General features: G+C 44.7%; 1 protein-coding gene across 4 annotated transcripts in view; it reads right to left on the bottom strand.

Moving 5' to 3' along the window:
• HSF2BP (heat shock transcription factor 2 binding protein) overlaps positions 1-27,078 on the bottom strand; it is an 82,561-nt gene that overhangs the window by 32,084 nt on the left and 23,399 nt on the right. For 3 of the 4 annotated variants that reach the window (XM_060297719.1, XM_060297720.1, XM_060297723.2), the window contains 4 exons: positions 26,823-26,972; positions 25,041-25,173; positions 14,672-14,789; positions 3,860-3,963 (listed from right to left, as the gene is read on the bottom strand). In XM_060297719.1, the coding sequence (XP_060153702.1) occupies positions 3,860-3,963; positions 14,672-14,789; positions 25,041-25,173; positions 26,823-26,972 (505 nt within the window). The remainder of the gene's footprint in view (positions 1-3,859; positions 3,964-14,671; positions 14,790-25,040; positions 25,174-26,822; positions 26,973-27,078) is intronic. The other variant, XM_060297722.1, reaches the window with a different exon arrangement.

Raw genomic sequence — 27,078 nt, 5'->3', positions numbered from 1 at the left:
ATGACCTCGAGGAAGTCACTTCACCCCTGCGTGCTCCAGTTTCCTCATATATAAAACATAAATTGTAATATTTGCCTTATAAGGGTATTTAGAGAAGTAAATCTATAAATACACATTGCCTGGCACTCCAGGAGTGCTAGGGACCTTTATTTAATTATCCTCGCCCTCTCCCCACCCCCGCCCCTGCCGACTGACACCACCTGCTGGCACGTGGCCCACAGCGGCCAGCCGGGATAGCTGCCCACCTCTAGCCCAAGACCCACCTCTGATTCCATGGGTTCCTTGGCTCACGTTCTCAAGAGAAGAAAGCTGTCTGGTCAAATACCCAGCCCTCGTGGGCAGGAGGCCTCCTAAAATACAAACACAGCCCTCTCGGCCGCCTCCTTACAGCTTTGGAAGATCTGGGGTTTTACCCTACTTGCAAGTTAATAAGCCAGCATGTGAGAGTCTCACGGACGCTGGCAGGAGACACAACACCCTTGTGTCCAAGGCAAAGAACGGTATTCCTCCACGGCAACGGCCATATCCAGAGGGTCAGCACAGTTCAGTGAGACCCAATTCCACAGCGCCAGGCATATGCCATGGGCTGCATTACAGAAGAGAAAACCCAAACTCAGGGAACCCAAATGGTTCATAATGGGAGTAATCCTGCCAGACCTTTTCCCCAGAGGGAAGCATTATCCCTATTGCATGAGTGTAAACAAACCCACCCTCTGTTCTGGACAGAGACAGTATCTCTGCCTTCATGGGGGTTTACTACAGAAGCAGCCTTGAAAAGACAGCCAGAAACAGAGGAGGTCCGTTCCTCTGCTCTCCCAACAATATCTAAATAAACAGACAAGCATATACTATTTCATTGGCTGGAAGACTCGGTATTGCTAAAATGTCAATTCTCCCCAAGATGAACTGTTGATTCAACACAATCCTAATAAAAATCCCAACAGGATTTTCTGTTGTTGTTAGAAAGTGACAAGCTGATCCTCAAATTCGTATGGAAATGCAAAGGACTTAGAAAGAGTCAAAACAACTTTGAAAAATAAGAACAAAGTTGGAGGATTTACACTACCTGACTTTAATATTTATTATAAAGTATGGTATTGGCATAACGCTACAAAAATGGATCCACAGAACAAACGAATAGAGTCCAAAAACTACACCCTCTCATATAATGTCATTTGATTTTCAACAAAGGTCCAAGGGCAATTCTGTGGAGAAAGGAGAGTCTTCCAAACAAATGGTGTTAGATCAACTAGGTGGCTTTATGCAAAAAAACAAAAACAAAAAAAACCAACTTTGAGTCATACCACTCACCATATATAAATATTAACTCAAAATGGATCACAGACCTAAATGTAAAATGCAAAACTATAAAACTAATAGAAGAAAACACATTTTAAAAATCCGTGTGGCAAAAATTTCTATACCAAAAGCATGATTTGTAGAAGAAAAAGAACAATAAATTAAACCTCACCAAAAAAATTAAGAACTTCTGTTCTTTAAAGATGCTCTTAAGAGAATGAAAAGACAAGCAACAAACTGAGAGCAATTATTTGCAAACTACATATCTGACAAAAGATTTGTATGCAGAATATACAAAGAACCTCAATACTCAATTGAAACAACCCAATTTTTTTTTTATACAGCAGGTTCTTATTAGTCATCCATTTTATACACATCAGTGTATACATGTCAATCCCGATCGCCCAATTCATCCCACCACCACCACCGCCCCCCGTCGCTTTCCCCCCTTGGTGTCCATACGTTTGTTCTCTACATCTGTGTCTCTATTTCTGCCCTGCAAACCGGTTCATCTGTACCATTTTTCTAGTTCTACATATATGCGTTAATATTCGATATTTGTTTTTCTCCTTCTGACTTACTCCACTCTGTATGACAGTCTCTAGATTCATCCACATCTCTACAAATGACCCAATTTTGTTCCTTTTTATGGTTGAGTAATAACCCAATTTTTTTTAATGGGCAAAAAGGTGTGAACACACATTTAATCATAGAAGATATATGGATGGGCAAATAAATACAGGAAAAAATGCTCAACATCATTAGTCATAACATAAATGCAAATTAAGACCAAAGTGAGTGAGGTATATCACACCACTCCCAGAATATCTAAAATAAAGAAGAAGGACTATGCCAAACACTGACGAGGATATGCACAACAGAGGTGGTAACTCTCTGCTGGGGCGGGGGCTGGGGGGTGCAAAGCAGTGCCGACACTTTGCAGCACAGCTTGGCAGTGCCACAAAAATACCTACTACGTGAGCTAGACAGTCCACTCCCAGGCGCTGACCCAAGAGAAATGAAAGCCGGTGTCCAGGCAACAACATACAGGAATGTTCACAGCAGCTTTATTTACAAGAGCCAAAACCTGAAGACAGCCCAAATGTCCATCAACAGCCGAATACATAAAGCAACTGCAGTCTCTCCACATAACAGAATACTACGGAGTAATAAAAAGGAATCAACTATTAATACACACAGGATGGAGAGATCTCGAAATAATTATGCCGAGTGAAAGAAGAGAGGCAAAAAAGAATACACAGTGCATGGTTCCATTTATATAAACCTGTAGAAAATGAAAACTAACCTGTAATACAGAAAGGAGGCAAGCGATTTTCTGGGAAGAGGGGAACAGAGGGACGGGAAGGAGGGATCCAAGAAGCACAAGGCACCTCTCGAGAGTGACAGGTGTGCTCATTATCTTGACTGTGATGATGATTCTACGGGTGTATAACTTACGTCAAAACTTACCAGTTGTTTGCCTTAAATGTGTACAGTTTATTGCATGTCAATTATACCTCAAAAAACCTGTTACAAAAAATAAGCATTTACCACCAAATGGGACTGAAGCTCAAAAACAGAGATTGATCTGAATTACAAAAAAATAAGGAAAGGTAATTTTTTTGCACACTTGAATGAAATATGTTCCTACTGAAGACATGCTATTAAAAAGTATGATAAACAGGATTTCCCTGATGGCACAGTGGTTAAGAATCCGCCTGCCAATGCAGGACACACGGGTTCGATCCCTGGTCCAGGAAGATCCCACATGTCGCAGAGCAACTAAGCCCATGAGCCACAACTACTGAGCCTACGCTCTAGAACCCGTGAGCCACAACTACTGAGCCTGCGTGCCACAACTACTGAGCCCGCGCACCTAGAGCCCGTGCTCTGCAACAAGAGAAGCCACCACAATGAGAAGTCCGTGCATCGCAATAAAGAGTAGCCCCTGCTCGCCACAACTAGAGAAAGCCTACATGCAGCAATGAAGACCCAACGCATCCAAAAATAAACAAATAAATTTATATAAAAAAAAGTATGATGAACAGATTGGGACAAAATTTTAGGTTAAATTGGTGGTTAGGGAGAAAAGCCGGAGAAACAGTAAAGACAGCTTTTTATTCCAAAGAAAACAAAAAAACACATCAGATGGATAGATAGATAGACAGATGGAACTTCAGAGCTGCAATCTCTCAGATTTCTTTTTTCCCCACGTTGCTTAACGACGGGATTTCCCTACACCTGATGTTCAGAGCCACAGACAGCATACATAGTGCTGTATCGTTCACAGTGAAAGGGACAGGTTAAAGCCACTTATTAGCTGTTTTATTACATAATTTTTCTTTGTGTCACAGAATCATAACTAAATTGAAAGCGATACTTCAGAAACAGAACTAGAAATAACAGCATACCAGTGAGTTTTCTATAATTTGAAATCTTTTTTTAGGAAGGCATGAGAACACCTTGGGATGAACAACCCTCATCTCTAATACTTTACGACCTCCTCCTGCCACAGGGGAACAGGTGTATAAGGAGACGCACAGGTAAAGCCCATCCTTACCGCTCAGAAGCCACCACAACAAAGGGATGAATCCTGGACTCTCACTAATGTACTTCAAGCCTTTCAAATTGATGCTCACGTTGTACAGGGACATCAGCATTAATCTGAAATGTAAAAGAAAATGGGTTGACACGCTGCCCCTCCATACTGCGTCACCCTAAAAACATCTCCTGGTTCACAGGACCTTAACGTATTTAGGGTGCCCTCATGCCCTTACACTTCAGATGTCCAACTCTGACACAGTCTGGATGACAGGTACAGTAAGCAGAAGTATGTAAAATATTTGTCTCTGTGAGGCTACCTGAAAACGGGACACTTCAGCAATACTGCCACGTAACACCACCTCTTATAAGCTCACATAATCAAGAGACATATGCAAAGTGGGCACAGGGAACCTCAAAACCATATTCATTGAGTAATCCCTTTTGGTACCAATCCTGCATTTATAGACAGATAACCCTCCATTCATAAGTGTACTGTACTCTAAAAGTTCAGTTCACTGTTTAAAATTTAATCCTACCTTTCATTCAGTGAATGTTACCCATGATGCCTGGGTGGCCAGGTCAGGCCGTACCATCCTGTTTAATCCACGGCAAAGGGATGGAGAGCAGCACAATCCAACCACCCCTAACAACCAACGATCCTACTGACCTGGAGTTAAATAGGGTCTTACAAGTGGTCTTGGGAACTGACCACAACTAGTAATACAGAGTCGAATATTATTAAAAACTGGAAAACTATAGGACTGGTTTCTGATAATACTGCTGAATACAGAGACCCCCAAAACTTCATACTGTACAGTAATAGAAAAGGCTACACAAATATTTTGCAAAGTCTTGAAAAAAATGAATGACCTTGTAAGAAATGAAGGGAAAACATCTCTAATCGGGAACTTAGTGAGAGCTCAAATTCAGAAAGGTGAGCCCTAAAGATGACAGATTCCAGAGACACAGAATGTCAGTGTTAGTGCCTTTGTGCAGAGGGACAGAAAGAAAAGCCTCAGACCAACACAAGACAGGACTTCAGAGCACGGACCCCTTCAGAAAGCCAGGAAAGAGTGAACTGTCAAGCTTGGCATGATTGCATACTTTCTGTATTGCCTGAAAATCCACAAGCCAATAATTTTAATAAGAAAGTAGACCTGGGATGGGAGCTGCTCCCGCCACCCGGCCACAGGAAACATTCTCTTAGAGGAAAGGACCCTCAACTGGGTCCTCAAAGAATTCTCACAAATACAGTGCTAACAATTTTAAGTTCATAATAAAAATCACAAAACACATGAAAAATAAGACCTTAAAGTAACAGCACAAAGAACCAATGACAGAGTCAGCATAAAAAAAATTATCAGATACTGCAATTATCAATTACCAAATAGAAAACAGCTATGTTTAAAAGGTATAAATAATTCAAAAAAGAAATTTAAAACATCATCAAGGAGCTACTGAGTATTATAAATAACCAGGCAGTTCAAAAAAGAACCCAGTAGAACTTACAAGAATGAAAACTTTAATAATCAAACTGTAAAACTCAAGGGTAATTGACACCTGGGAAAGGAGAAATACTAAACAGAAAAGAGAGCTAAAGAAGGGCTTCCCTGGTGGCACAGTGGTTAAGAATCGCCTGCCAATGCAGGGGACATGGGTTCGAGCCCTGGTCCGGGAAGATCTCACATGCTGCAGAGCAACTAAGCCTGTGTGCCACAACTACTGAGCCTGAACTCTAGAGCCCGCGAGCCACAACTCCTAAGCCCACAAGCCACAACTCCTGAAGCCCAGGTGCCTACAGCCCATGCTCTCCAACAAGAGAAGCCGCCGCAATGAGAAGCCCACGCACCACAACGAAGAGTAGCCCCTGCTCGCCGCAACTAGAGAAAGCCCGTGCACAGCAACGAAGACCCAACGCAGCCAAAAAAGAATAAATTAAATAAACTTTTTAAAAAGAGAGCTAAAGAAATTGCAGGAAATGGAGCAAAGCTAGGGAGGAGGAAGCCCAGAAAGGCAGCTACCAGACAAGGGGAGCACTAGCGAGCATGCAGAATCTGCCCAGGCTGTGGCCGGCTCTGACCCGGCCACTGGACGAGGCAGACACTACCGAGCCCAGTGGAGAGTGAGAGGAAACCACGGAACGAGGCACAGATTTGGCACTGACCACCTCGGGGGGGCCAGGGTTTAGGAGTCAGGAAGAGCTAACTGCCTGTCAGGACAAACACCAGTTCTCTTCAGGAAAAGGTACCAGAGCCCAGAGCCCACAGCCCATCTCCTGCAGTGTCCTGTGTGTGCACAACTGAACATTTAACCAGCAGGACCGGCGAGGGTGAGGAGAGCAAGGCACTTGCTTTGGTTGCAAATTTAAGGGGTGCCAACAAAGCTTAGTAACCAAGGTTTTTAAAATATATTGTAAAGCAACTTTTAAAAATCAGAACTACTGCAACAATTCCATAATAAGCAATATATTAAAATTTAAAATCAAGATGGAATCAGTAATAGTACTATACCAAGACATATTAGAGCCTGAGGCAAAAGGAAAATCAATAATAGCGATTTAGTCCATTAATAAGGGATCGATTAAATTATGGTACACACATACATGCATGCCATGGAAAATGTTTATTACAGTTTTCTGTTAAAATAGCTGGTTTCCCCACTAAGCTTTGTTTGTCAAAAGCAAGCTCCACGGCTGATGTGTCTTCACAGACACATAGGCTGGTACAGTACCCGGGACATGGTAAGCGCTCGGGTTCAACATGGAAAGTGAACCAGCTCCCAGCGATTGAGAGCCTCAGCAGCGCAGCGTGTGGAGACGGTCTGTCTCTCCTCCTATTTCCATGGGCATTTTCAAAGTCAAGGCAATGCTGCCGTCCAAGAAGAGAACACCAGACTAGCGCCCTTGAGAACAGTAATGCCCAGGTCTCCAATTACGATTTTCAACCTCGCCACAGGCCACAAAATGAGCCAAAATTACAAATGCTTTCAAGTTTTCCTGACAATTCTTACAGATATCCAAAATCTATGCACTAGTAACCATTTAATGAGTTATTAAGGGATGTTCAAATGTCATATTCATGAGGAAAATTCAACACATTAACTAGAATTTTCTGAGATCTCTAATCCAAGATCTCAAGAAGAGAAAAGTTCAGATCACCAACACAGATAGTTGGAATTCCTCAAAATTCAATGTATTTCCTATGCTGCTTTCAGGCTACAACAGCAGGAGTGAGTCACTGCAACAGAGATCGCATGGTCCACAGAGCCTAAAATATTCTATGTGGCCCTTTAGAGGAAAGCCTGCCAACCCCTGCTTTAGATAATGAAAAGAAAATAAGCCAATCTTCTCTAGATCTTAAGAGGCAAAGTTAATATCTGGGTGATGACTGAAATATGGGGCAAACTCCAGGTAATATGTCTGGTTGAAATTCTTCATTGACTGCTGTTTAACTTTGAGGTGGCAAAAACACAGATTGACAAATGTCTCTAAAATTTCATATTTGGTCACAGTCAGCCAACATTAAAAAGCTAAAATGAGGGACTTCCCTGGTGGTCCAGTGCAGGGGGCCCGGGTTTGATCCGTGGTCGGGAAACTAGATCCTACATGCTGCAACTAAGATTCCGTGGGCCACAACTAAAACCCGGCGCAGCCTAAATAAATAAATAAATAAATATTCAAAAAAAAAAAAAGAAGCTAAAATGGAACAAAACTAATTGGCACGGCCATGGTGCCACCTGACCTCGTGTTACTGCCAGGCTACATCTTTCTGAAGACCAGAGAATCCTCCAAGGTCACACCACGACTTAGCAAACAACAAACCCTGAACCACTTCCTGTTTCTTACGCAAATACTTCCTATTCCAACATTTCTACTCCAACCAAAAGCACTCTGTAGCGCTTCCCTGGTGGCGCAGTGGTTGAGAAGCTGCCTGCCGATGCAGGGGACACGGGTTCGTGCCCTGGTCCGGGAAGATCCCACGTGCTGCAGAGCAACTAGGCCCGTGAGCCACAACTACTGAGCCTGCGAATCTAGAGCCTGTGCTCCGCAACAGGAGAGGCCGTGATAGTGAGAGGCCCGCGCACCGTGATGAAGAGTGGCCCCCGCTCGCCACAACTGGAGAAAGCCCTCGCACAGAAATGAAGACCCAACACAGCCATAAATTAATTAATTAATTAATTAAAAAAAAAAAAGTATGAGTTCAACATATGCCCTTTAAAAAAAAAAAAGCACTCTGTAAATAATGTATCAAAGTTCCAACTGTCAGGTCAAAAGAGACTGCCCATTCAATTCACTATTCTGCTACTTCAGTATTAAAAGGAAATGTCATTTCCCAAACTACTGTAGTACTAGGAGTCATTTGTTTCTTCCAATGACAAAAAAGTAGGTAAATTCTGCTTCCCACCATGAACCTAAGCAGAAGATACATTATAAATGGATTCATGGGCTGCAAAAGAGCAATCTCCCCATCTCTGCAGTCTTGAGAATTTGAGAGGCATCTGACATTGATAATAGAAGGACTGAAAGCAATGCTAAAATAAAGGTAGTAGTAAACTTAAAATGCTACGCAAGTAACTCTCCTTGAATGACGAGGCCCTCTCTCCACCTAGATACATGAGGCCTGTGCCTGGAGGCTGAGCGGGCTCTCCTGGTGAGACGTCAGAAAGCCACCCCCCAGACAGTCTGACGTCCAAGGCTGAGGTGCTCAAAGTAAAGGTGATGCGAGTGAGCTACCTTGTTCTTCCTTGTAAAAGAAATTATAACTAGTAACCTAGAAGCAACAAAGAATAAACACACCCAGTACTTCAAAACAAGCCAACCATAAAAATAAACCAAAAGGCATGACTTGTGATGTCTACTGACCTGAAACAAAACCCACAAATCAGTCATCCAAAACTGACTAAAATCTAAATTAGCCAAATTAGCACCATCAAGTAATTTTAAGGAACAAAGAGTAACACAATTCTTAGAGAAGACTGCACATGTTACATGAGAAAGAAGCAATTGGCAGAGCAATACAGTCAGACACTTCAGACCAAATGACGGACGGAAACTCGCAGTTAGAGGCCCACCAATTTTTTTTTTTTTGCAGTACGCGGGCCTCTCACCGCTGTGGCCTCTCCCATCGTGGAGCACAGGCTCCGGACGCGCAGGCTCAGCGGCCATGGCTCACGGGCCCAGCCGCTCCGCGGCATGTGGGATCTTCCCGGACCGGGGCATGAACCCGTGTCCCCTGCATCGGCAGGCGGACTCTCAACCACTGCACCACCAGGGAAGCCCCCCACCAATTTTTAAAGAGGATATAGTAACTGACAGTGAACATGCTTGTTTTAGACTCGGGCCCCCTCCCCAGTCAAGTCAGAGCTTAAAAATCTGTGGTCTGTATGTACCATACGCAACCCTAACCAAGTACCTTAGATTAATTTTTATCTACTACTTAACAGAGAAGACACACAAAAAGACAACACGACACCCACCTCCCTGGTGAAGAAAGAAACCTCCTCACCATAGTCAAATCCCCTTCATGAACTCCGTCTGAACTCGGACTTCAGGCAGGTGGGAACCACTATCTCATCTGCTACGGGAGAGAGGTGTGCATCTCCATGTACCTTTACAGCAAATATGCAGAGCCTGACGGTCCTGTCCTCCACACTTGTATCAGCAGCGCATACCGCAGTAATCTTCCCCACCACCGCGAGAGGTCTGTCCGTGTTGATCTGCATAGCTCAAATGTATTTTCACTGATGCGTCCCAACATACTGATCACAATTTATTTCTCTATTCTCCAGCTGACAGAGGTTTAGGTCAGTTCCTAGTGCGTGCTGTAACAAACACAGCTGCTATGACATTTCTGCACACGTGTCCTGGGGTTTATGGGTAGAACTTTCCCTGGAGTAAGTATGCAGAAGTGGGTTACCTGTCCCAGGCCTGTGTCAATAGGACTGGTAAAATCCTAATGAAGGATGGGCAATGAGACAAAGTTAATGAGAAAGTTAAGTGCAAAAGAAACCAGGGAGAACTTAAAAGGCTGGAAGTAATCCTAACTCCTGAAATCCAGATCTCCGATGAGAAACAAAAATTGTGTTTGTCCAGCTCTTACTGAGCGTCAAGGAGAACGGCAACACCAGTGTCACACGACAGCAGTGGGGAAACAAGCCACAACCAGGAGTTTCTGAGGGTCCATCATACCAGGCTCAAGGCCAGCACGACACCTGGTGGCCCTCAGAATCCCAAGATCAGGGTACAACCCCAGACACGCACAGAAACTGCCTGTACCAGACGCTCTGTGCGCCAGGCTGATGCCCCGTGGTTGGAGGTGGAAGGAAAAGGACCGATGCTGGTGAGGATGGGGAATCTCCGGACACTTCACACCCCGAGTGCTGGCTAAGTAAGAAGAAATGCACAGAGAAGAGGTGGACAAGAGCCCCTGCCAGGCAGCACTGACTTCCCTAGCCTTGGCAGACGGAGCCTGGTCTAGGGCCGGCCTGCGGTTGCCCACAGTCCTATCAAGTGGCCATATGGAGCAGACACCTGAGAGGCTGATGTGAATGTTAAAAATTATCAACAGAGAACACAGACCTGGTTGGTGTAGCAAGAAGGTCATCCCCTTGAAGATATGGAAGCCAAGGCTTAAAAGATACACCACCACAGCAAGCAGCACCCCAGCCCTCCTGCTGGCAGCAGAAAGCACCTTGAGAGGCCCTCAGGGCCAGATATTGGAAGTGTCTAGATTTGGAGAGTTTAAAAAGGGTCTTCCAAAAAAAAGGCAGATAAACTGGAGCTATCGAGAAATTAAATGGCTGAGAAGACATAACCCTGAAAGAACTCACAGAGGCCAAGTTACAACAATGCCCCACTTGTCACCAAAGAGGTGGCCCTGGGGCCCCTCGGTAGAATCAAGTCTGTTATAAAGGGCCACTAACCCCAAGGGCCCATGGGGACTTCAAGGGAAGCAAAAGGAACAGGGCAACATAAGCCAGCCCTTCATTCTGGGAAAATGTGTCATGTCGTGGAAAATCCAAAGCCACCCAAATCCTAGCAGAGCTGGAAATGCTCTGATATGGACCCTAGGGCGCCGCTGAAGGTGATCACAGCACAGCTGGGAGAAAGTCGGCTGAAAAGGAGCCAGTGGAAGGGAGAACTTGGAAATGCCTAAGCAAGAGATGACAGCTAATTGAGCAAAATCCCAGAGGGCAACTAATCAAAAGCACAGCTAATCAAAGCCAGAGGTGGAAACCCCAAAAGGCCACATGAGAGAAGAAAGTGAGGGTGAGAGGGTATACACAAGTGAGGCAGAGAGACGAGAAAGCTCAGGCCCACAGGCCTCGGCTCTCCCTGGGGAGCAGGAAGGAGAGCCACCTGCTGGGATAAGTGCCCCTGCCCCACAGAGGGCTGAAGAGCAGCGCAGGGGCCGGAGTCACAGAGAGAGTCTGAGTCTGACCCGGCCACGGTGGAGATGAAAGTGGCACCGATAAGGATGCAGAGGAGGGTTCCAGGGGGACTGAGGACCAGGTGAGGGTGAAACGGCATGACTCTGTGCATCTGAAACCTTCTCCTCAAGCATCACCACAGCTAGGAAGGGAGAAGGTGGATGGCCGGTCCAAGGTCAGAGCATCAGGAGATGGTGGTGAGGGTCCAGGTTAGCTGGACGGAGGGGAGGCCATGGAGGAAAGAGAAGCAGTAAGCAGCAGGAGTCTCAGCGAGGTTCGGGGAGGGATGGGAGGAGGGAGCTGAGCAAGAGAGCATGTGTCTAAGGACCGCGACGGGCTCTCCACCTCAGAGGCTGGAAACCCACGTGATGATAAACCCAGGGCCCTCTGTATGCTGTTGTAATTAATGAATGTGTGTCATAATGTTTCTGTCCAAATCCACTGAACGGACAACACCCGGAGTAAACTCTTAGGCAAACTATGGTCTTTGGGCGACTGACGTGCCAAAGTAGGTTCACCCTCGGTAGAAAATGTCCCATTCTGGTGAGTGACGGTGATAACAGGGAAGGCTACGCATGGGGGGCGGGGGGGGGACAGGGGTATATGGGAAATCTTTGCATCTTCCTCTCAGTTTTGTTGTGAAGCTACAACTGCTCTAAATAATTATTTGTAAAAACCCCCATCTCTGGGTCTGAGGCACCCAAGCTGCTGAAAATGGGCAGCCTTTGACCATGACGGTGGCGAGGAAAGCCAAACCCCCAAGAAAAAGGCAAACTACAGTCAAGGTGTGGAGAGGCCAAACGGAACAGGAGGGTTGCTTGCAGTACAGGAAGGGTCCTAGCTCTGGAGGACTCAGGCTGGACGCTAGCAGCGATGGAGAAAGTGGGTATACAGTGTGCGTATCAGAAGGCGGCCACAGAGAACGGAGCGGCAAGACCTGCCTCAGGCCGCTTTGCACAGGGATCCCAAGACGGGTCTGAGGCTGACAGCCTGCACACGGCTGTGCTTGGGGGTCAGATGGAAGACTGTCAAGTAAGCAAGTAAACGTCTCTGCAGGTGGATTGGGAGGAAGACCAGAATTTTAAGAACCACCAAACCAAGAGTTTACCACTCAGCCCCCAAACCCAGGGTGGCACGAACCACACAGAGAGAGCACCAGGAGAAGCCCTCTGCTCAGGCTCGAGGAGTAGCAGCGGGATCTCGCAGCAGTGACCGTGCTGGCAATGGGAGTCCTCGGGTAACTCAAACTCTGTGGAAAGGAAATGTGATCCTCTGAACTCCTGCTTCTTGCCCTGGACTGGGCCTAGCTGCAGAAACATGTGACCTCAGGGCATATAAAACCTCAGCATTGGGCTTCCCTGGTGGCGCAGTGGTTGAGAGTCCGCCTGCTGATGCGGGGGACATGGGTTCGTGCCCTGGTCCAGGAAGATCCCACATGCCGCGGAGCGGCTGGGCCCGTGAGCCATGGCCGCTGAGTCTGCGCGTCTGGAGCCTGTGCTCGCAACGGGAGAGGCCACAACAGTGAGAGGCCCGCGTACCGCAAAAAAAAAAAAAAAGTCTCAGGAATGTGACCCCACAAGGTCGTCTACAGACTCCTGGCCTCACCCCAAGCTATGCATGTGTGGATCTGATCATAAACAGCATATCTAAGACTCTGAAAACTAAAATATCAACTATCATCCAGGTCCCAAACAGGGACATACATGAGGGGCAGAGCATCAGGAGATGATGGTGAGGGATCAGCCTCACAGCAACAGCACTGCAAAAGCTTCTTAAAAATGGAACTGAAAGGAGTTCCCTGATGGCCTAGTGGTTAGGATTCAGCACGTTCACTGCTGTGGCCGGGGTTCAATCCCCGGTCAGGGAACTGAGATCCCAAAAGCTGTGCAACATGGCCAAAAAAAAAAAAAAAAAATGGAACTGACATGGAAGCCACAAACAGAGAAGGCTGGTCAGAACTTGTGACCTGAACCCAACCAGGCTGACCGCTGCTGAAACAAAACATCAACACCTCCCATAAGATTTAAGCAAGACCCACGGTCTCAAAACATAATATTCAAATGTCCACAGTACAACCCAAAAATTACTCAGCCTACAAAGAAACAGGAAAAATCCCAACTCACGTGGGACAAGACAACCAAGAGATTCCAAGGCCAAGATGACACAGATGTGAGAAGTATCTTACAAAGACTTAGCGAAGCTACTTAATGAAGTGCTCAAGAACTAAGAGCAAACACTTGAAATAAATGGTGTGGTAGCAGAATCCTAAAACGGGTCAACGTTTCCTGCCCTAATCCCCGAGACCGATGTATAACACCCTGGTCACATTAAGTTGCCTGGTCAAGGCAGGAGACTCTGCAGATACAATTAAGGTTACTAATCAGCTGACTCTGAGTTAATCAAAAGGGAGTTTATCCAGTTATGCCAAATATAAACCCGTGACCCCATCAAAAACTGAGCTGGGCTTCCCTGGTGGCGCAGTGGTTGAGAGTCCGCCTGCCGATGCAGGGGACACGGGTTCGTGCCCCGGTCCGGGAAGATCCCACGTGCCGCGGAGCGGCTGGGCCGGTGAGCCATGGCCACTGAGCCTGCGCGCCCGGAGCCTGCGCTCCGCAACGGGAGAGGACACGGCAGTGAGAGGCCCGTGTACCGCAAAAAAAAAAACAAAAAAAAAACAGTGAGTTTTCTCTGGCGGGCAAAAGAGGAGGAAATCCAAGAGGTTCTGAAGTCTAAGAAAGGTTCGGCAAGCTGTTGTGACCTGAAGATGGGGTGAGGTTACGTGATAAGGGATTCAGTCAGCCCTGGGAGCTAAACGTGGCCCCGCCTGACAGCCAGCAAGGAAACAGGGACCAGAGTCCTATCAACGCAGGGAACTGGATTCTTCCAGCAACCTGGATGTACGTGGAAGAGATTCTTGTGCAGAGCCTCTGGAAAGGAGCCTTGCCTGGACAACCCTTGATTTGGGCCACTTGAGACCCTGTAGGTAGCCCAACCCAGCCCACTCAGACCTCTGACCTACAGACCTTGAAGTAGGTGTTGTTTCAGCCAATAAGTTTGTGGTAATTTGTTAAGCACCAGTGGAAAATAAGTCCGGATTCTGGCTCCTGGAAGTGGGGTGCTGTCAAAACCATCACCTATTCTAAGTTCACCCTGAAGTTCACCCATGATAGCATCTGGGACTCAGTGATTGCCCTAAGGTGGGAACATTCCTTTTGTTTATATTATTTTCCTAAAATAGTATTGAATAGAGAGTGTATCCCTTAATTCTCCGGGAAATTTGTTTCTTCTATTTTTTAGAACTATAGTCAAATTAAGTGCATTTGCTTGAAAAAGGGGCCCAATCAGCAAATGCTAACTACTATGTAAATAAACATGAACTTTTAAATATCATCCACCGTACACTTTGAGTTTGGTGCACTGTCCCGGCTTCAAGTCTCCCAGAAGCTGCAGTATGGTGTCCAAGAGCACCCGACTTGAGTTAACCAGGAATTCACGACCACTTGCTACGGCAGCTACATCTGCAACATAAAGATGAAACAAAGCATCAAAAGTCTGTCCAAGATAGAGGATGTGTTGCTGTCCTTCTCCTAGCAGACTTAATGAACACACAGAATGGTTATCCACAGAGCTAACAGCCCAGACAGGGTAACTGACAACCACAGCCGTTACTAAAACGGTGAGTGACGTCCGCTGTGATTAGCAAATGCCTCAGTAGTGGAACAGAGCACTGGGTCTAAATATGTCTGCAGCCTGAGCACAGCACAGCAAGTGGACACCAGGCTCCAGAATACTGGATTAAACAGCTATGGGCTGTCAGGGTCCAAACAGAAGGTAGGGGCTGATTATCTATCTGGGACCAAGGACACTAAAATCCACTTTCAACCCTGGGAGTGAAATCCTAATGACTCTAAACCAGAATACCAAACTGAGATCATGAGGTCAAGAGAGAATACAAAAACTGATTCCAAAAAGAAATTTTTCTAAATTGTACATCCTGCTGTGGGTCAGCAAGTATCACATTTCTTCATGCTTGAGGCCCCACAGAACCAGCACGGGGACCAGACCAAGTCACTACACGGACTCCCACGGACACCGCTGCAGATAACACTGGCTCCATCACATTCCCAAATACCCGTGAGGACACGTCAGTGATCCAGAATATTTATGTATGTGTCGGTAAGATTTTTCTTTAGCTAGGTCTAACAATAAAGCATGATTCAAAGTGACTAAAATTTCTAACCCAAATGAGCCGGCCAGGGTGGAGACAAGAAGGGCAGCAGCACCCTCGTTCTCCTGACTTCAGTGGAAATGCTTCCAGTAATTCACAGTTAAGTGACTCTCCAGCAGAGATCCTCTACAAGTTTAAGGAAGTGTTCTTCTATTTTTAGTTTGCTAATAACTATCGAGAATGGAAGATTAATTTTATCACTGATTTGTTCTGCTTTGATTAACGGTAACCTAATGGCAGAATATAAAATTTCATCTATGCTACCAGAACAACTTTATGAAATCAGATCCTGGACATTCCTATTTATTTTTGTTTATCTGAGCTGAGGAGGATCAAAAGAGATATATTAAAGTTTCCTAAACCTAACAGATTTTTTTTCCCATTTCTGCTTGTCCTTCCAGCACTTTTTGCCTCTTTCCTTGAATTGGTGCTATTTGGTATATAATTTCATGACAGCTATAACTTTACTAAGACAGGACCCTTAACTGATACAAATGTAACTTTCTGTGTTCAATGAATTTGAACCTGATGACTCTATTTTCTACCATAGGAAACACTCTAGTTTTACTAAAGAAATACTTGGGGGGAATGAAGCATTTGGCATCATAAACTCAAAGTCATTTTAAGGTAGTTTTTTGGGGAAGACATTCTTCATGTTATGACTACATACGGGAACTCCCCAGTGAAACATACATTCTAGCTACATACTTTAGTAGTTTCCAGAGACGACATCCCAGCAAACCACGGCTCTTGTTTGCAGACCTTGGGTTGTTCCTGCCCTAAGACTCCAGTGTGACCAGCAGAATGCAGCGCAGCTGCTGCATGACTTTCAAGGCAAGATAGAAAGAGCCTGGCAGCTTCCACCTCCATCTCTCGCCACTTGCTCTAGGAGCCCTGGGTCGCTAGGAAAGAAATCTGACTCTCCTGAGGCTGCCGTGATGCAGACTACAGAAAAAGCACACAGTTGGAGAGGCCTGGGACTACACTAGGATAGGAAGATGTCCCACTAGCCCCCAGCTGTTCCATCCCTCAGCAATTTGAGGCACCCCAGCTGAGGCCCCAGACAGCAGAGTAGCAGCAAATCTTCGCTGCCAAGCCCTGAGAAAATTGCAGGTTCCGGAGCAAAATAAATGACTACCGTTGTTTAAAGACAAAGGTTGGGGGCAGTTTGTTACCTAGCAACAGATAACAGGAACATCACTAATATATCACTGAAGAAAAAAAGTACCCTGTATCTGAGCAGGCAACAACACCCAACAGAACACAACAAATGTACTGGTAACTGAAGTCCCCTATCATGTATCCAGTATTATAATAGCAAATGCCAATGCTGCATTCCAAGCAAACTATGAAGTAAAATAAACGTGAATAAATTCCTGCTCAGATAGCTCCAGTATTTGTCAGTCTGTCTGGGATGCTTATGAGTCAACCATAGGACTACAAAGGATTGCTGGTTTAATTTTCTGTTAAAATGTACTTTTTTTTCCCTAGGTTCATTTTTCTTTAAAGTTTATAAATATTTCTAGAAGTTACCATAGTAATTATATAATTTAAGGAATGAAACTAGTGTGAATTATGTATGCTGATAAAAAATATAAAGAGCTGAGGCAGATTATGTCTGATAGTTTTGCTTTAGGTTGTAACAATTCTGTCTTATTTTCGACAATAGAAATAATAATAAGGTACTGGCATAATGACAGTCATACAGATCAATGGTAGGACTGAGAGACCAGAAATAAACACTCAAATTTATGATCAACTGAGTTTCAAGAAGGGGATCAGGACAATTGAATGGAGAAAGGATAAAAAAGTAATCTTTTTAACAAATGGTGCTGGGACAACTGAATATTCACATGCAAAGAAATAAAAACTGGACCCCTACCTCACACCATACATAAAAATTAACTCAAAATAGATCAAAGACCTAAATGTATGAGCTAAAATTATAAACCTCTTAGAAGAAAACACAGGAGTAAATCTTCATGTCTTTGAATTAGACAATGGTTTCTTAGATATGACAACAAAAACACAAGCAACTATAGAAACACACTGGATGTCATCAAAAATTAAAACTTTTTTGCTTCAAAAGACACTATCAAGAAAGTGAAAAGACAACTACAGAATGAGAAAAGTTTTGCAAATCATATGCCTGATAAGGGACTGGTATCTAGAATATACAAAGAACTCTTATAACTCAATAATAAAAAGACAAATGACAATTTTTTTAACATCTTTATCGGAGTATAACTGCTTTACAATGGTGTGTTAGTTTCTGCTGTATAACAAAGTGAATCAGTTATACATATACATATGTCCCCATATCTCCTCCCTCTTGCGTCTCCCTCCCTCGCACCCTCCCTAGCCCACCCCTCCAGGCGGTCACAGAGCACTGAGCTGATCTCCCTGTGCTATGCGGCTGCTTCCCACTAGCTATCTATTTTACATTTGGTAGTGTATATATGTCCATGCCACTCTCTCACTTTGTCACAGCTTACTCTTCCCCCTCCCCGTGTCCCCAAGTCCACGCTCTAGTAGATCTGTGTCTTTACTCCCGTCTTGCCCCTAGGTTCTTCATGACCATTTTTTTTTTTTTAAGATTCCATATATATGTGTTAGCATACAGTATTTGTCTTTCTCTTTCTGACTTACTTCACTCTGTATGACAGACTCTAGGTCCATCCACCTCACTACAAATAACTCAATTTCGTTTCTTTTTATGGCTGAGTAATATTCCACTGTATCTATGTGCCACATCTTCTTTATCCATTCATCTGTCAATGGACACTTAGGTTGCTTCCATGTCCTGGCTATTGTAAATAGAGCTGCAATGAACACTTTGGTACATGACTCTTTTTGAATTATGGTTTTCTCAGGGTATATGCCCAGTAGTGGGATTGCTGGGTCGTATGGTAGTTCTGTTTTTAGTTTTTTAAGGAACCTCCATACTGTTCTCCATAGTGGCTGTATCAGACAATTTTTTTTCTTTTTATTTGGTTGCACTGGGTCTTATTTGCAGCTCGCAGGCTCCTTAGTTGCGGCTCACCAGCTCCTTAGTTGCAGCACGCGGGCTCCTTAGTTATGGCATGTGAACTCTTAGTTGCAGCATGCATGTGGGATCTAGTTCCCTGACCAGGAATTGAACCCAGGCCCCCTGCATTGGGAGCGGGGAGTCTTACCCACTGCACCACCAGGGAAGTCCCTCAAATGACTTAATTTTGAAATGGGCAAAGGACTTGAATAGACATTTCTCCAAAGAAGATACACAAATGGCCAATGAATACATGAAAAGATGCTCAATATCATTAGCCATCAGGGATATGCAAATCAAAACCATGACAAAGTACTACTTCATACCCACTAGGGATGGCTATAACCAAAAAACAACTTTAAAGTGTTGGCAAGTATGTGGAGAAGCCTCATGCACTGCTGGTGAGAATGTAAAACGGTGCAGCCACTGTCAAAGAATGGTCTGACAGTTCCCCAGATGCTAAAAGCCATATCATACGACCCAGCAATTCCACTCCCAGCTGTATAGCCAAGAGAAATGAAAACATATATCTACACACAAACTTTTACACAAATTTTCACAGCATCATTATTTATAATAACCAAAAAGTAGAAACAACCCAAATGTCCATCGATTGATGAATGGATAAATGTGGTATAGCCAAACAATGGAATATTATTCAGCCATAGAAAGGAATGAAGTACTGGTACATGCTATGACATGGACACCTTGAAAACACTATGCTAAATGAAAGAAGCCAGTCACAAAGGACCCCATGTTATATGGTCCCAGTATATGAAATGTCCAGCACAGGCGAATCTATAGATACAGAAAGTAGATTGGCTGCCTACAGCTAGAAGAATGGCAGGATTGGGGAACGATGGCTGAGGTGAGCAGAGCTCCTCTTCGGGTGATGAAAATGTTTAAACATTGACTGTGGAGATGGACGCACAATTACATGAATGTACTAAAGCCATCAAATTACATACTTTAAGTTGGCAAATTGTATGGTATATTTTTATCTCAATAAAGCTGTTAAAAAGTAAATATAGTAATAATAACAGTGGGGATATGACTGTCATGTTCAGTGGATTACTCAGTCTCTACTGCTCATCCTGGACCTGTTCTCTATAAACTGCTCTTCTGAAGCACTCACACTACATCACGTTTTTTGAAAGAAACATAAGAAAGTTTCCTCTATGAATACTGTGACTGACTTACTGTTTGGTTTTTGTTTCTTTGCATTTGCTGTGGTACTTTCTTATCAAGTCAATGATTTGGCTGTCAGGGTGGGGGAGTGGGCCAAAGGCCATGGGTAACCTCAGTCTGGAAACCGCCTCTGTACACTATGTATGGAAACCCCCTTAGAGCTGGAGGGAATGCCCAGTCCCGCTGGGAAGTGGCTCCCAGAAGCCAGTTTCTCTCCCACTTACGTGACCTGGCTTCTGTGGTGAGAAGTCAGGCTAGAGAGAAACGCCCTGTAACCTGAGGGCCAGCTGAGAGGGGTGAGTCTACTGTCCTTCCCTGTTTGCTGCTGTCAGTCTGCAGTGTCAACATGACTCCCGGGAAATGTTCCCATACCTCTTATAACCTCCTTGCGCTTTCACCTGCCAAACCTGCCTCGCCAGGCTGGATAAGTTTCCACCATGGAGTGAGCATGCTCTGACCGTTAGGAGGCCCAGTCACAGAAAAAATCAAGGGCAAGGCCTATGGTGACAGAGTGCCACTGCCAGCCAAACGCTATCACCTGTTGACCTACTATGAAGGAAACAGCTCCAAGCAGAACCCCCAACTTTCCTATGGCTCATCTACAAGCATAATTCCTGTTCTTTCCATTTGTTCACATTCTTTCCCTTAACATGCAACTGCACTCTCAGGAAAGAAAGACTCCCAGCATCTTTTGCTTCTCCCAACCTGTAACTGTGACTCTGAGACCATTATCAGAAAGATACTCCTCCCTTCTCTGGGACACAGCCCCTGCAAAGTTTAATGGACAGATGTTTATTTTGTAAATGGAACAGATAAAGAAAAGGCACTACAGAAGGATAATTTTTAGAAGTCCCAGAAAACTCTCCTATACACAAATTAGAGCCGATCTGAATATTATTTGCCCATATACTATGTAAGATTCAAGAAATAACCAAAGAATTAACTATAGTCCCAGAATCCTGGTTCTATGGACAGAGTTAAACAACTGGGGCAAAAGCCAAAAGACTCCAGATGATTCTTCTCATCTTTACCTCATCTTCTCTAGAGCTAAAGCCACGGAAGGCCATAGGCCAGCAATGACCAGCTTAATAGAAAAAGGACTAGTAATTCCTTGTACCAGCCCCACAATCGCTTAATACTACCTGCTTAAAAAAAACTCTAATGGTTGAGGATGTGGATTTGTCCAAAATCCGTGAACAATTCCTCTTCTCCGTCCTGCCGGAGCCGCTTCTCTACAGGAACAGATTAATGCTCAGGTCTCTTTAGTGTCACATTCTATAAAATTGGCCAATTTACTTGCCTTCACCTAGAAAAATCAACAATTCACCCTGAAAGTCATGTCCCCAGGGATTCACTGAAGTTCTATCCTGCTTCTTTCAAGTCTTAATCCCAGATCTTAAGGATACAGTGGAGCTCTTTGTGGGGTCCTTCTGATCCAACACATACATAACCTCCTCTTACATTCCATTAGTCTGGAAAACTCTAAGGCTGACTGTGTTTATCTCCTCACTGAGGTTGCTAAGAAGGGAGATGAGCTTCCAAAGAAACACTCCAATTGGCCAAAACAATAGCTCATTATCTAGGCCATACTCTGGCAACTGAAGGAAGGGCATTATCTAAGGAAAGATTACACAGTCACCCAAATTATCCAAGACAAACCACTGACAGACGATGAAGAGAATTTCTGTGATTAACTGGATATGGTAGATGACAGATACCAAATTCTTCTGAATTGGCAAGACCAGTTATACGACTAGACTAAATCAAACATGCCAGAAGCATGCCCAGGGGACAGAGAAGCCAAAACAGCCTTCAGCAATCTCAAAATCTCTCTCAACAATTACCTCTAACATCCAGGAGTATCATAAACCTTTCTGTCTATGTACATGATGGGTTAAGGCGGTGCTCTAGGGCAGTGGTCTCCAAGTAGCAAGGGAGGATGATTTTGCCACCAGGACACAACTGGCAACATCTGGAGACATTCTCAGTTGTCACAACTGGGGGTTGCTTCTGGCCTCTAACGGGTAGATTCTAGGGATGTTTCTGAACTCCTACAATGCACAGAACACTCCCCATAACACAGAATTCTACTGCCGAGGCCGAGAAGCTCTGCTCTAGGGACATTAACTCAATGACACGGCACACACCAAAGACCCACTGCCGCTCAGAGCCTGTCACCTGATCCAGGAGGCAAGGCTCACGGCCCCCTTTTCTCAAAGCAGCCGCACAAGTCCAGGGCTGGGGCAGACCTTAGTCATCATCTGGGGTCTAAGACTCTTTTCTCAGAAGATGAAGCTGAGGGTCAGAGTCAAGAACACAGGGCTGGCCAGTGGTAGAAGCAGAACTGGACACTGGGCCTCAATCCCGCCCACCCTCCGCACTGCTCCCCTGAGGTGGAGGAGCCAGGAGCAGTGCTGCTTGCCGACCCAGGGCGCTCTGCTGTCAACTCTGTGGGACTGTTACGTCCACAAAAGATAAGCTGGATCCAGTCCTGCCATAAATTATCAACAATCAAGAAGTAATCTGGGGGAGTTCCCTGGCGGTCCCGTGGTTAGGACTCGGTGCTTTCACTGCCAGGGTCTGGGTTCCATCCTGGTCGGGGAACTAAGATCCTGCAAGCCACGCAGTGTGGCAAAAAAGAAAAAAAAAAAAAAAGGTAATTTTGATTCTGTAATCATTATCTAACATTGTTTGAATGAAGAAACCCAGAATTAAGAGGCAACGAGTGCAATTATGACTTTCAAATAGTCAAAAAGTAGTTCGAAAAATAAGTTTTCCACTTGCAAGCTAAGCAAGTCAATCTTCACAGGGCTGTGATAATAATTTGCCATCTTCTTTTAAGTTCTATATTTGTCCACTTATAAAAGTTGTTGGAGGGACTTCCCTGGTGGCACAGTGGCTAAGAATCCGCCTGCCAACGCAGGGGACAGGGGTTCGAGCCCTGGTCTGGGAAGATCCCACATGCGGCGGAGCAACTAAGCCCGTGCGCCACAACTACTGAGCCTGCACCCTAGAGCCCGTGAGCCACAACTACTGAGCCTGTGTGCCACAACTACTGAAGCCTGTGTGCCTACAGCCCAAGCTCTGCAACAAGAGAAGCCACCACAATGAGAAGCCCGCGCACCACAACAAAGAGCGGACCCCACTCGCCGCAACTAGAGAAAGCCTGTACGCAGCAATGAAGACCCAACAACAAAGACCCAATGCAGCCATAAATAAATAAGTAAATAAAGTTTTTACAAAAGAGTTGTTGGAAACAATCGCACCCCCATGTCAAACAGGACCTTGGTTTACAATGTGTTACCACTTCACCGTAGCTCAGTAACATTCACAAAATGTGTAAGGTAGTCAGAGCAGGTATTACTGTTCCACTTCGCAGATAAGGAAAATAAAGTCCAGAGAATTTACATCCTGGGAAGTGGACTAGCTGGGCCTGAAAATCCAGACACTTTATACTATTTTAATCTATTATTAAGAACAGTGACTATGGATGAGTAAGAAATTTCATAATTTCAATGTTTAAACAAATCCTTGACATCCAGTTTTTGCTTAGCATACAGTAAACTGAAAAGAGCTACACCTCCATTCTTTAAAAGGGGCAGTTTAGATAATTCAAAAAATCACAACTTATCTCGAACACATCAGAGTTGAGGCTGAAGGTCAACCAACTGATATGAAAAATAAGAAAAGGCAGGTGCTGCAAGGAGAGCTGTGAGGCAAGCACTTGCTCACCTGGGGCAGGCGCTGGAGGCCAGATAAGCCAGCCAGAAAACTCAGCTAAGAGGTGTAGCAAATTGCCAGGCGAGCGGCTGCCTGGGCTGCTGGCGGGCAGAGGGGTTGGCTACAAAAGGAAGGGGAGGGCAGATGGGGAGATGAGGCGGAGGTAGTGGAACTGTTCCAGGTCTTCACTGTGGTGGTGACATGACTGCATGCACTTGTCAAAACTCACAGGACTGCAAAAAGGTGAGAAAAAAACTGTGATGGGTGAGTTTACCATAGGTAAACTTAAAAGAAGAATCGTTGTTTTAGAAGGCAGAGGACCTATCTGACGGCTAACCAAGGTGTCTGCTGTACTGCCTACTCCCCGTGGGACAGAGTCTTGGTATCTGACACACATAAGGCCCCAACGCCTCTGCAGAGCAGCACGAACATAGTACGTAATCATGTAATCATCCCGTACGATTCACCAGCGCATAAGGGGAATGTGGACACGCCCACGACCAGGCAGGGAAAAACAAAGCCAGGTTGAGCTTGTCTGCTGGGCAACAGGCTGGCAATTCAAGCAGCTCAAACTCACAACTCAGCAGAATGAAAAGTCACATACATCATAGACCTTTGAGGTCACCTGCCAATAGCAGAACATCTAACCATCAAATCTGCAAATACCTTCTGCTAAAAAAGAGACCTTAAAGGAATATTGAAAGGTGGAGCAGTGCAAGCCTCCACCAGCTGAAGGCACTATGATGAAAGTGCATTCTGCAGTCCTCCAGCGGATAAAGTGCCGGGCTAAATCAGGACTGGCTGAACACCGTCCAGGTCTCAGCGTCTGCCCCAGAAGAATAGCACCAGTTTCTAAGGGATTATGAAGAAATCATCTACATGAGATCTACTTCGTGAGGATTTCAGTAGATGAAGAAATGTAACATTTCCCCTCTCATTAACAGCAGAGAACAGCATAGCATACAGCAGAGATGAAAAAGCAATGTAAAAAAGTAAGTCATAGCTCTATATTTAACTATTTCATTGACTTAGAACAAAAAGCCTTAATACTCCCTAGTATATACCACCTCCTACTATTTGAAGATATTAGTGTTAATTATATAACCATCTGGCTTTATCCTTTACAGCAGTTTTGCCACAGAATTCTATCTAACTATAATCTTTGGGAAAATTTTACTAAAGAGACAATTTAGGGTTTTGGAATTCTTTAGTTACAACACCAAAACAACAGCAAGAGTTTAACTTAAGCTCTGCTTAAGGCTTTTACTTTAGCTAGACATTAGTAAATGATGATGATTCCAAACGACAAGTAGCTAAACTTACAGTTTTGACTTCTGTCCACGTAGAGAACTGACCAGAACGTGCAAACTCACCCTGTGCTCCTAAGACTACTCGTTGCTACTCACCAATACCTATCAGAATCACCTGGAGTGATGTTCCACAACATACACCTGGTCCCTACCCCCAATTTACCGAGTCAGATTCTCCAGGGCAGGAGCCTATTTGAAATGTTCCTGAGAGGTGTTTATGCACACACACCCCGACTGTGATCACTGCTCTGGAACTCACTTCTGAAAGTCACTACGTTTGAAGAGAATTACTCACTTGTTACGATTCCAGCCAAAGCAAAAACAAACTGATTTTCATCAGAATCCAGCTCCTTGACATCCCCGTCCAGTGACTTCACAAAACTCTCCATTGTTTGACCAGTGATGTTGAAAAACTTCAAAGCTTTACCCTGAAAGTTCAGAAATGGAAATGTCACACCCTTTCACAAATACCAGTAGGAAAACACTTTCAAAGTGCAGGACACAGAGGAAAGACTCTGGTTTTAATTACAGAAGCAATATTTTTAAATCTATTCCCTCATTAAAACTTCCCAATGAAAAGATCAGAAAAAAAGAAGTTTGGGGCATGTAGAAAAATTACCCTGAAGACTGATATAGTAAAATACATGAGGGAAACAGTTCAAATTTATACAATGATAGAAGTACTGGGTTGAATTCACCCAAAAACATACTAGAAATATAGTAGAAAAATATGTTCTCTATTCTAGGCATGAAACCAGAGGTTTTCAAACCTTTGGCAGAAATTGTTTTTCAAATAAAATCTTAACTGAAACCACAACATGTAAAAGACAGCAACAGGCTCATCTGACAGTTTCAGTCTTCATTACTTGGCTCCCAGAACCTTGAAAGCACTTCCTTGGCGGGCGCAGGGTTCTAAGGAATAGTTTGAAAAGCAATGCACTTACACATGTCACAAGGGAACTGCACGGGGTGATATCAATATCCTAAGACTGGATTGGGGGGGTGATTACACACCTCCAAAAATTAGCTAGAAAGCACTAAATCGTACACTTACAAATAAGTGAATTTTACGACACGTAAGTTATACCTTAAGAAAGCTCAGTAAACTTTAAGATACATTTAGTCCCTCCACTGTTTTTATTTCTGCAAATGATGAGTAACATATTACTGGCCTCCCACCAACCATCCGCCTCGACGGATGGTTTGCCATTCAGGACCACTCGATTCTCCCAGAGTCGGATAACAGTCCTCCCGGGCTCCTTCTGTCCTCTCTGCCATGGACACAACCCTGTCACAAGTCCTGCCTCACCCACACAGCTCTCCACTTCCCATCCCGTATTCTATTGGGGGGCGGCCTTCCACCTTCCACGTAGTCTTCCTGGCCAGTCTCCACACCCACAACCCCACCCTCCCTCCATCCTCACCCACTGTCAGGTTGAGCTGCCCACATTCCCCTCCTGTCCTATCACGTTTTCAATCAAAAAGCCTTAAGGAATCCCGTCCTAGCACCCACTGGACAAATCATCAACCACACTGACCCCCCCACCCTGTGTCAGGTGACCCACACACTGTCCCTATGTCTCACTCCAGGTCTCTGACTGCTCTACTTCTCCCCTCCTGAGGGACCCTCTTCACTTCCTGCCACTGCTGCCTGTGCAAGTTGATCAAGGTTCATTTAAAATCTCTCTTCCTCTGTGAAGTTTCTTGATGTCTGTGTGCACTCACATGCTATTAACATATAACATTCAGGCAATTAAATATTATATTACCCCTGGAATAACACACGTAAAAGCACTTTAAACTTTGTTAAATGCATATAATGTCAAGTAATAATACTGAAGTGGAACTATCTCCACGAACACCATACGGATTCTGGGAGAGAAGGGATCTTATTTCATTCATCTTACATATCCCCCAGAGACCAGTTACAGTGGGCCCTACACAGATGGTATTCCAAAACTATCTGATGAACAGAAGAAATGGATCTAGTCTGTAGGCGCCTTAATAGCTGCACTGCGTCCTCTAAGTTGCACAAGCACGACTCAACAATGCCCTGATGGCCCGCGGGCGTGCTTACTCCTCCCAGGATGGCTCTGACCACCTCCTCACTGCTGGAGACGCCCCACAAAATGGTGCAGGCCGCTGCGCCCATTCCCGTGCAGTACTCTGCCTGCTGCAGGAGCTGCTGCTTTGCTTCATTCAGCTGCTGTCGAAGAGCCAGTTTCTCCTGAAATCGAAACAAAACAAAATCAGAAAAATGCACAGCGTTCAACCTCAAAATCCCTCTATTGTGTTTCCTCTTTCAAAGGTATTTTTAAAGCAAAGAAATGCAC

The sequence above is a fragment of the Globicephala melas genome, chromosome 4, assembly GCF_963455315.2.
Source record: "Globicephala melas chromosome 4, mGloMel1.2, whole genome shotgun sequence".
Classification (NCBI taxonomy): Eukaryota; Metazoa; Chordata; class Mammalia; order Artiodactyla; family Delphinidae; genus Globicephala; species Globicephala melas.
Note: the sequence above shows the minus strand (reverse complement) of the source record. Positions and strands in the feature narration are given on the sequence as shown.